Source organism: Diceros bicornis, chromosome 19 (genome assembly GCF_020826845.1).
Source record: "Diceros bicornis minor isolate mBicDic1 chromosome 19, mDicBic1.mat.cur, whole genome shotgun sequence".
Lineage (NCBI taxonomy): Eukaryota > Metazoa > Chordata > Mammalia > Perissodactyla > Rhinocerotidae > Diceros > Diceros bicornis.
The window spans coordinates 26,085,222-26,096,019 of NC_080758.1; the positions used below are offsets into that span (position 1 = coordinate 26,085,222).

Sequence of the window (10,798 nt, forward strand, 5' to 3'; positions counted from 1 at the left end):
ATGAGAAATGGCTGATGGAGAGGTCCCAGGGCCTCCAGATTAAATGCATTTTCATGCTCAGCACCCTCACCTGCTCCCTTGGTGAGGTCTAACATGGAGTCACTTTTATGGTGGAAATTCCTCATCGTATCGTAAACATGTGTTACCTCTCTGTTCCCCTCCTCCCTTTTTCACTAAACTGCGAGTTCCTTAGAGCCAGGAGTCAAGAATGGGGCACAGAGCAGGCTGTCTAAACGTTTGTTGAATGAATGAGTTCAAGCAGAAGCTGTGTATGGGCTATTGAAGGGATTCCAGCTATAAGGGAGCTTGCAGGAAAATCCCAAACTGTATTAGGCCAGAAGTCCCACCCCCATTTCCTAGCAGCCCCCTTCTGCTTGGGCTCTGGGTGACAGGGGCTTTGGAGGTGGGCCTGAGAACCCAGAAAAGAGGAGGGGCAGTTTCTAGAGATCTGGGCTGAGGGTATTGGGGCTACAGGTGGGGGAGGGGTGGGTCGGGGGGGTCTGGGGGTCACGTGGGGTCTGCTGATGGTGAGATGTGCAGAATAGACGCTCAGTCCTAAGGTCTCCACAGAGGATCAGCAGCGTGAGGTGTGTCCGGGGGCGGGGCCACCACGCCTCGGGCCGGGGCCGTCCCGGCTGCGCGCGGGGAGTGCTAACGCGCCTGGCACCGCCCCGACAAAGCCTGCGCGCGCCCGGTCCCGCGATTGGTCGCGCCGCCTCGCGCCGCCGCCCCGTCCCGCCCTCCGCCGCCGGTCCGGCGCCCTGCAGCCAATGGGCGCCGTCGCCGTCGCCTCCGTCACGGCCCGGACGGCCAATGGTGGCAGCGCTCGGCGGCTCGTGGCTCTTTCGCGGCAAAAAGGATTTGGCGCGTAAAAGTGGCCGGGACTTTGCAGGCAGCGGCGGCCGGGGGCGGAGCGGGATCCGGAGCGGGATCGAGCCCTCGCCGCGGCCTGCCGCCATGGGCCCGCGCCGCCGCCGCCGCCTGCCCCCCGGGCCGCGCGGGCCGTGAGCGCCATGGCCGTGGCCGGGGCCCCCGCGGGCGGCCCATGCGCGCCGGCGCTGGAGGCCCTGCTCGGGGCCGGCGCGCTGCGGCTGCTCGACTCCTCGCAGATCGTCATCATCTCCACGGCGCAGGACGCCAGCGCCCCGCCGGCCCCCGCCGGCCCTGCCGCGCCCGCCGCCGGCCCCCGCGACCCCGACCTGCTGCTCTTCGCCACGCCGCAGGCGCCCCGGCCCACACCCAGCGCGCCGCGCCCCGCGCTCGGCCGCCCGCCGGTACGGACACCAGGGACTCTGGGCTGAGAGCGCTGCCTCGACCCCCCGCGCAGACCCGGGCGGGGCGCGGTGTTTGGCCCGGAGGCCGCGGGGGCGGGGGAGGGGTGGGCTGAGGCGCCCGGCCTGGGCGGTGCCGAGCCTGGGCTGAGCCTCCGGGCCCCGCCCCAGGGTGCGGGGTGACCTCGGGCCAGTCCTTGTTTGCTTCTCTGTGCTCTGGGCCTCAGCGTCCTCACCGGAGCCTCGCGTGGGTCAAACTCAGAGATAATAATGGCCCACGTGTATTCAACTGGCGCAGACTGCATGTCAGGCCTGGCAGACTTCGAGCCAGCTAAAACTCACAACCATACTGAGAGCTCGGTGACCCATCTGAACTGAGGCTCAGAGAGGGCAAGTGACTTGCCCCGGTCACACGGCTGCAAGTGGTGGGACTGGAATTTGAACTGAGGGCTGCTGGCTTCAGACCAGAGCTTGTAGCTGAGTAGTGGGCATGGCTGCTTGGGGAGGTGAAGGAGGGTGTCCTGGGGCCAGACCGTTGAAGAGCCATTGAGGAGATCCTCCTTCCTGCCTCAGCGCTAGATTGCCAGGTGCAGGCCTGGGCCTCTGGGGACAGGCCTCCTGGCTGGGAGGCCTTCTCTGCAGGGGCGGGGTGGCTGGGCCAGCTGCTGATCCCCTCCCTCTGCCTGTCCTTCCATCTGCCACCCTCCACCCGCCCAGGCTCTGGTTGCTATGGAACCTCATTAATCAGGCAGGCAGACCCCTCTGCCCCTGTGGAAGTACTGGGTAGGCTGGGCCTCTGGGAGCTGGAGAGGAGGCCCCCCACCGCAAGGAGAGAGTAAACATCCCTGGGAGATGCCTTGATAAAGTGCTCCCTGAACAGCAAGAGGCTTAAGACCAGTTCAATCTGGGGGGTCCAGAAGAGGTGGGGGAGAAGGGAGTGGAGGCCTGATGCTTGGACTTGTGGGCTGCAGGACAGGGTGTGGAGACCAGTTTGACTGGCACAGCTTGTGAGTGAAGGTGGGGCGAGCAGGAGGGGTCTCAGCAGGGGGCTTGGAGCAAGTGGGAGGGGTGAGGCAGGGCCCAGCGCAAGGAGGTGGAAGCTGCCCAACTGCTGATGGGGGCCTGGGTGGCAGCTGGTCCCTGAGGCATCCCGGCAAGGCTCCCCCAATCTCCTTGGCTCCATGCCCAGTGCTGCCTTCCGGAATCACCAAGATGCTAATACTAATAACAATAGCAGCCACCATTGTTTTGAGACTGTTTTGTGTGTCAGGCTCTGTGCCAAGCACTTTACCCAATTAACTTGTTTAACCCTCTCAACAACCTTCCCCTTTTACAGATAGGGAAGCTGAGGCCTAGAAATCTTAGAACCTTCCCTAGTCATTCAGCTAGTGAGTGGTAGGACCAGTCCAAATTTCCCGAGCAGTTAACTGCTGTGCTAGGATGCCTTGCCTCCTAGAGATGCTAACAGATTGAAGGAAGCCCAGGGCCCCTTCCTCCTACTGAGTGAGGAGGAGGGGGTCCCAGGATTGGGTCACCTGGCTTGTCTCCTATATCCTGGTGGCTTGTCCCTGCAGGTACCAGCTTGGGACCTGGACAAGTATCCTCCATTGAGCTGACTGACAAGTACATACAGGCCCAGGACTGTGGGTCCTGCCCTCAAGGAGCTGAGCTCCAGGCTCAGAGATACTTCCAGGGATGGGGCTGAGGAAACGTGCCCTCCGCTCCACCCCCAGTGGTGTTGGGGCAGCCTCACTGGGCCTGAGCAGTCCATTCATTCAACAGTTGTTGAGTTAGTGCACGCCCATTAGGTACTAGGCACAGAGGCAAGTAAGGAGCCTGTGCCCTCACAATACTTAAGGGCTAGTGGGCATTTTCTGCTGGTGGGCAGGGATGGGGGGTCAGCTTTTGCCCTCTAACACCCCCAACTCTTGTGCCTTTGAGTAGCCGCTGGCTGTATGCGCTGTGACCTCCGCCGACCCTCTGCACTGGCATTTGTTTGGGGCAGTCCTTGAAACAAGCTACAGGCTCAGCTTCTGCACCAGTGCGCATTCATAGAGCATCTCCTGCATACGAGGCTCTGCAATTCAGCCATTCCTCCTGGCTCTTCGTATCCACCTCTACCCTGTTGTCATGGCTTTAAAAAACAAACTAAATATAATACATATTTACTGTAGAAAAAGAGTTAAGAGGTGAAAGTTGAAGGGGGCAGGATCTCAGCCCCATCCATCCTTCCTTCTCTTTTCTTTTCCTAAGCCTATTTTGTGTGTTTTTTTAAAGGTGGTTATGACAGCTTTCCTTTTCCAAAGTTTTAAAAATTGTAGTTTTTCCTTTATTTCCGTGTTCAGACAGTGCATTGTTCACACTTTACAGAGAAGGCAACAATTCCTCATGGAACCTCTCCCCATACGGAGGTTCCTCCTGAAATGGATTCTATAATAACAGAAACCGAATCAGAGAAAACAGGTTTCAGGAGTTTTTTAATCCAAAAAGGGATCATATAAGTGCATTTCCCTATAGCATTTTTCTTGTCTTTGAGAGGATTCTGCGTCGACCTGCCTCAGTCCTTGACAGCTGCTGGTATTCCTGGGGCTGGATGAATCACGGTTTTTGTGGCCCCCTCCCGTGGATGGGCATTTTGGGTCATGAGATTTTTCACCAGTGTTCTGTGTGTCTTCATCCCTGCCTTTCCCGGCCCCTGTGGGGAGTCTCTAGAGGGGCGACATTTGAGCCCTTGTTTTAGGGTGTGGCATTGACCTGCCTTCAGGGTGGGCAAGGGCCTGGGGAACAGGGAAAAGGCGAGGGGTGCAGTTGGCAGGAGCATGCCAGGTTCCATCCCTGTGGGCAGGACTGGAGAGGGGGTACATTCTGGTTGGCTCTTGGGGACCTGGCTTCTGGAGTAGGCTCTAGAGAGGCAGGACGTGTGGATATGAACGTGGCTCTACCAGCCCACTAGGATTCAAATCCGGGCTCCACCTCTCACTGTCTGTGTGACCTCTCCCAGGTGCAGGCTCCTCGGGAAGTGAAGATCGTAGCACCCGCTGCAGGGTGATGGGTGGGTTTGGTGATTGAGTGCAGGTGAAGCAGTTACTTAGCAGGTGTTCAGTTCACAGGAAGCACCCAGCACATGTTAGCTCTTCTATCTCCAGGACGCCTGAGGGAGCCCATGAATGTGTGTGAGGGAGGGAGTGTCCGTGTCTGTCAGCAGGTGGGGAGGTTCATTCAGCAGACATTTGTGGATGCCCAGGCCTCATGCCAGACACTGTGTACAGAGATGATTGAGACCCAGTGCCCACCTCTGAGGGCTCCCTGGCCTCCGGGTGAAACAAACACATATACAGAAGTTTCTAGTGACAGACTGTGGGAAAAGGTTGGGTTTGAGGCAGTTCAGAGGGGGAAGAGGTGCAGTCTCTATCACAGGATCAGAAAGTCTTAAGTGATGGGTAAGGTCATAGGGGTGGAAGGAGTAGGTGTGAAGGGTGGGAGGCAGGGAGGGACCAGCATGGGCTAAGGCTCAGAGGCATAGGTTTGTGAAAAACCATGTCTCAGCAGAAGTTCATGTGGAGAAGTGGTGGCAGATGAGGATACTAAGGTGGAAGGGGACAGACGGAGGCAGGGGGACCGTTGAGGAGACGGCCGAATGGTCCAGGTGGGAGGTGGTAGTGGCTGTGGTGACAGGATTTCTTGGCAAATAGATATGATGAGGGCGGCGGGCGGGGCTGAAGAGGTTCTAGCTCAGGAAACCCTGTGGATGGGGGAGGGGAGGGTATGTCTGGTTTGGGTCAGGGTGCCTTTGAGATGCCTGTGAGACTTCCAGGGCAATCTCCATCTTCGAGTGTGAACTAAATCAGGGCATCCTGGGCGGGGATCCTGGCTCTGCCACTTCCTAGCTGTGTGACTTGGGGCCTCTCTGGGCTTCAGTTACTTTGTGTGTAAAATGGGGCCATTACCGTGCTGCCAGTCCATAGGATGGAAGGAACTAATGTATGCACATAGTGAACTACCTGAACTAATGTTCACAGATAGTTGGAAACCAGAGAGTCGGTGACTTGCCCAAGGGACCTGTATCTTAATGGCTTAAAACAGCAAAGATATATTATCACACAGTTTCTGTGGGTCAGGAATTCAGAGAAGACTTAGCTGGGTGCCTCTGGCTCAGGGTTTCTTCTGAGGTTGCTGTCAAGATGTTGGTCCAGGCTACACTCCACAGAAGGTGTGACTAGGGTTGGAGGATTTGCCTCTAAGCTTACCCATGTTGCTGTTGGGAGGAGCCTCGGTTCCTGGCCACTTGGGCCTGCCCGTAGGGCCACTTGAGCGCCTGCATGACATGGCAGCTGGCTCCCCCCAAAGTGGTCCAATATAGAGAGCAAGGAGGAAGCTCCAGTGCCTCGATGACGCCGTCTCAAGTGAGGTGACACACCATCACTTTCACCACATTCTGTTCATTAGAAGCAGGTTACCAGGTCTGGCCCATATTTAAGGGGAGGAGAATTAGGCTCCATCTTTTGAAAGGAGGAGTATCAAACGATTGGCAAACTACTACAGGCCTCCAGGGAGGTAGTGGTGGAACTGGGCCTTCCAGTTGAGTGTTCTGTCCTGTGTGGTAGGATTGTGTCCCCTAGAATCTGCCCCTCACTCACACACCTAGGCACACTGGTAGAGAAACTGAGGCCAGGGGTGGCCCAGGAGCACCACGCCTCAGCCGGGTCTCTTGTGGCCTCACTCTCCTGGTTACTGGGCATCCTCCCATTTATTTTGCTGCAGGTGAAGCGGAGGCTGGACCTGGAAACTGACCATCAATACCTGGCTGAGAGCAGCGGGCCAGCCCGGGGCAGAGGCCGCCACCCGGGAAAAGGTACCTGCGGAGCTCAGGTTGGGGCAGGCCCCCTGACCAGGCCCAGGTTGGGGTGTGGACAGACAAACATACTTGCAAACTAAGCTCTGGTCTGCCAGGCCTAGGCCGGGGCCTGAGCCAGGCCTCTGGGAGCCCCGAGGGGCAGCTGGAGTGGCCGCCTGGCATGGCTTCCCCAGGCCCTGGGGGTTCGGGAGTTCCCCGGCTGGAAGAGGAATGCTTTGGTTGGCAGGCAGCAGCCACAGGGCCTCCCTGCTTGGCTTCACCAAGGGGAAGGAGCCATTTGCCCACCCCACCCCTAGGACGGCCCAGCTGGGGGTGGGGGTGGTGCTGAGGGACCCTGCCTTGCCTGGCTCCCCCAGGTGTGAAATCCCCGGGGGAGAAGTCACGCTATGAGACGTCGCTGAATCTGACCACCAAACGCTTCCTGGAGCTGCTGAGCCGCTCAGCTGATGGCGTTGTTGACCTGAACTGGGCAGCTGAGGTGCTCAAGGTGCAGAAACGGCGCATCTACGACATCACCAACGTCCTTGAGGGCATCCAGCTCATCGCCAAGAAGTCCAAGAACCACATCCAGTGGCTGTAGGTACCAGCCAAGCAGGAGGGTGGGTGGGGCCGGGGGCTGGGCCAGCCTGGAGGAGCTGATAGTGATGCTGTGGCTGCCTGCATCCCCATCTTAGAGCTGGGGAAACAGGCTTCGAGAGGAGAGGTGGCTCCCTGAGGCGATGGATGCAGGGAAGTTCATAACCTTACGTATCCAGCTCAGTGTGGTGTACATACCTGTTCACCTGGGTAACCACCATCCGGATCAAGATAAAGAACATTTCAGCACCCTGGAAAGTTCCCTGTGCCCCTTCCCAGTCGTTTCCACCCCTCATACCACTGTTCTGACTTCTGTTGCCATTGCGGAGCTGGTCTAACACAACTTTTATTCCTGTTAATTCTTGTTTTACTGTTCCCTTCTCACCTCTTTCCCCGCTTGTCCTTCCCTCTCTTTTTTTTTTAAATTTTTGTTTATTTATTTTTCCCCCAAAGCCCCAGTAGAGAGTTGTACATCATAGCTGCACATCCTTCTAGTTGCTGTATGTGGGACGCGGCCCCAGCATGGCCAGAGAAGCGGTGCGTCGGTGTGCGCCCGGGATCTGAACCTGGGCCGCCAGTAGCGGAGTGAGCGCACCTAACCGCTAAGCCACGGGGCCGGCCCATGTCCTCCCTCTCTTGAACTCATCTGCCCTTTCGGTTTTTGGTAGATCATTCCATTCTGCATCATTCTTCTTTCTTTTCACTTGACAACACGTCTTAGAAATGCTTCCATATCTGTACATCTAATGCATTCTTGGCTTTTTACACAACTGTGGAGTATTCTGTGGCACGTCTATGCCATCGTTACTTATCTAGCCCCCGTGAGGGACACGTGGGTGTTTATAGACATGCAGGCCTGACTTTATTTTCTTTATTTTTTATTTTTTGCTGAGGAAAATTCGCTCTGAGCTAACATCTGTGCCAGTCTTCCTCTGTTTTGTATGTGAGTCACTGCCACAGCATGGCTGCCAATGAGTGTTGTAGGTCCACGCCCAGGAACCAAACCTGGGCTGCCAAAGCGGAGATGCTGAACTTAACCACCAGGCCACGGGGCTGGCCCCCGCAGGCCCAACTTTAAACCCATGCCCATCTGACTTGGAGCCCAGCTTTAGCCCTCTGTTGTTTTCCCAGCTGAGGAGCCGGACCCAGATTGGGGCCAGGGCTCATCTGGGTCTCACAGAACAGAGGCAGCAGCAGACTGAGTGCCGAAGATGAGGGCTCCTGGGCAGAGAGGTCAGGAGCTGCTCACCCTCCCTTTGCCTCCCCGCAGAGGCAGCCATGCAGCAGTGGGGATTGGCGGGCGGCTTGAAGGACTGACCCAGGACCTCCGGCAACTGCAGGAGAGCGAGCGGCAGCTGGACCACCTGATCCACATCTGCACCACACAGCTGCGGCTGCTTTCCGAGGACGCCGACAGCCAGCGATATCCTTGCACTGCCTGGTGGGCGGGGTCCCACCGAGTGGGACTAGAGAGACTACCCTGGGCCCGGGATCCAGGAGAGGGCTCTGGCTTTGGATGCAAGTGCCGGCACAGTGTTTACTCACTCTGCGATGCTGGACAAGTTTCTTAAACTCTCTGAGCCTCAGCTCCGTCTGTAAAAGGGGAAAATAATCCAATTCTGAAATTGCACAGATTAAAACAAGAAAAGCTAGTACCAGCAATAACGAACATCATTTAGTACAGGGATTCAGTACATGGTTGCGGCTTCAAGGTTAGAGATGCAAGTTTTTGTCTTTCATTTGCAAAAACAGAAACTTTATTTTAAAATAAGCCTTTTAAAGTGACTACCCAGATTACGTTTATAAATTTTGGACACAACCACTAACTGACACCAAGATCATGGGTCAGAATAAATTCTCACCACCAGGCCTTGAGTCGTGTTAGGTAATTTACATGAAATTATTGTAGGCAGCCATCATTACTTGGGATTCGATGGGTACTGTACAGATGTGGAAATTGAGGCTCAAGGCATGAGGTAGGCTCAAGCACCAATTATGTGCCAGGCCTTGGGGTGGGAGATGGGAGAGGACAGGAGTGACTAGGCAGGTGTGGGCTCTGCCTTATGAGCTGTCTGGGTGGGTGACCCCCAGGGGTCAAAGGTCATGTGGTCCTTGACTCCACCAACCCTGGCCTATGTGACCTGCCAGGACCTTCGTAGCATCGCGGACCCTGCAGAGCAGATGGTCATGGTGATCAAGGCTCCTCCCGAGACCCAGCTCCAAGCCGTGGACTCCTCGGAGGTGAGACCTGGGACTCCAGGCTTGACCAGAATAGGCTGGGCTGGGATGGTGGTCAGCTGAGCCTCAGTTTACCCTGCCTGCTGCCTCCACCCAGACCTTTCAGATCTCCCTTAAGAGCAAACAAGGCCCCATCGATGTTTTCCTGTGCCCTGAGGAGAGCGCGGGCGGGATCAGCCCCGGGAAGACCTCGTCCCAGGGGACAGCTTCTGGGGAGGAGGACAGGGCAGCTGACCCTGCCACCACAGTGCCACCACCATCATCTCCCTCCTCATCCCCTGCCACGGATCCTAGCCAGTCCCTGCTCAGCCTGGAGCAAGGTGGGTGAAGGGTGGGTGGGATGGGGCAGGGCCCCTCTCCCAGGTGGGTGGGCAGGCGTGACAGCCCCTTCTGCCCTCCCTGCCGGAGCGTCCCCGGCCTGTGATGCTCCCCCATCTCCCCAGAACCTCTGCTTTCCCGGATGGGCGGCCTGCGGGCCCCCGTGGACGAGGACCGCCTGTCCCCGCTGGTGGCGGCCGACTCGCTCCTGGAGCATGTGCGGGAGGACTTCTCCGGCCTCCTCCCTGAGGAGTTCATCAGCCTGTCCCCCCCCCACGAGGCCCTTGACTACCACTTTGGCCTTGAGGAGGGTGAGGGCATCAGAGACCTCTTCGACTGTGACTTTGGGGACCTCACTCCCCTGGATTTCTGATGGGGCTGAGAGGGGCCAGGGCCTCCTGAGATGCCCATCCTGTCTCTACAGCCCTGGAGCCCCCTGTCCCTGGCTGTCCTCCCAGCCCAATTGGAAATGTTTAATTTATACCCCTCTCCCCTGTCTCCAGAAGCTTCTGGCTCTGGAGTCTGGCTACTGCCAGGAGGCTGAGCAAGCCAGGAAGGGAAGGATTCTGTTTGTGGTGTGTATGTGCATGCACCCAACACCCAACATGTGTGTACACGGGGTGAGTGGTGTGTGAGCATGTGTGTGTGCATGTACCGGGGAATGAAGGTGAACACATCTGTGCGTGCACTGAAAACACGCCCCAGTGTGTCCACGTGTGTGTGCATGAGTCCATGTGTGCGCGTGGTGGGGGCTCTAACTGCACTTTTGGTCTCCTTGCTCCAGGGGCCCCACGAGGCCCAGGGTGGCCACCTGCCCCCAGAATCCTGCGTGCTGACCAGGCCGGGTGGCGAGGCCTTGGCCTGCTTGTTTGCAGGACAGCGAGAGCACTTCTGTCGTCTTAAAGGTTTTTCTGATCGAAGCTTTAATGGAGCGTTATTTATTTATCAAGGCCTCTTTGGCAAGCCTGGGGCACCAGCAAAGGGTAGGAGGGGTGTGGGGCTGATGCCCTAACTCCCTGTACCCCTGAGCGAAGGGTGGGGGTCCCTGAGCTGATTTTTGCCCCATTCCGAAGGAGCTGAGGTCTGAGCGGTTTATTTATTGGGAAAGTGAGGGAGGGAGACAGACTGACCAACTGACAGCCGTGGGTGGATTGAGGGGCGTGGTCCCTCCCCAGGGGGTCACTGCAGGGCCTCAGCTGCCCCCAGGATGGATGTGAGATGGGAGAGGTGAGTGGGGGACCTTCGCTGACAGGGTGGGCAAGAGGGGTGGGTGAAGGGCCTCCCCCTGCCCAGACCACAGGGGCCCTCCTGTGGCGTTTGAAGTTCCCCCCTCCACCCCACTTGCTCTGCCCCATCCTCCAATCTGCACTTTGATTTGCCTTCCTAACAGCTCTGTTCTCTCCTGCTTTGGTTTTAATAAATATTTTGATGGTGTTTGGGCCGGGTTTTGGGTCTGTGAACTGGGAGCAAATATGGGGGGTGGGTGAGGTCAAGGTTGCAAAAAAAAAAATGCCCATTTCCACTTCCCTTCTCCCTGACC

General features: G+C 57.4%; 1 protein-coding gene across 1 annotated transcript; it reads left to right on the forward strand.

Moving 5' to 3' along the window:
- Nucleotides 1-921: 921 nt before the first annotated feature.
- On the forward strand, nt 922-10,694 carry E2F1 (E2F transcription factor 1). The gene is made up of 7 exons (XM_058562900.1): nt 922-1,274; nt 6,033-6,123; nt 6,483-6,702; nt 7,973-8,125; nt 8,829-8,943; nt 9,038-9,260; nt 9,384-10,694. Exons 1-7 carry the CDS (start codon nt 1,014-1,016, stop codon nt 9,629-9,631), a joined length of 1,311 nt encoding a protein of 436 aa, XP_058418883.1. The 5' UTR covers nt 922-1,013; the 3' UTR covers nt 9,632-10,694.
- Nucleotides 10,695-10,798: the final 104 nt, after the last annotated feature.

Excerpts from the sequence above, each read along its gene's own strand:
- E2F1 (XM_058562900.1), top strand. The coding sequence starts at position 1,014 with ATGGCCGTGGCCGGGGCCCCCGCGGGCGGCCCATGCGCGCCGGCGCTG. Across the intron at positions 6,124-6,482 it reads AGGCCGCCACCCGGGAAAAG|GTGTGAAATCCCCGGGGGAG; the intron begins GTACCTGCGGAG and ends TGGCTCCCCCAG. Across the intron at positions 9,261-9,383 it reads CCTGCTCAGCCTGGAGCAAG|AACCTCTGCTTTCCCGGATG; the intron begins GTGGGTGAAGGG and ends CCATCTCCCCAG.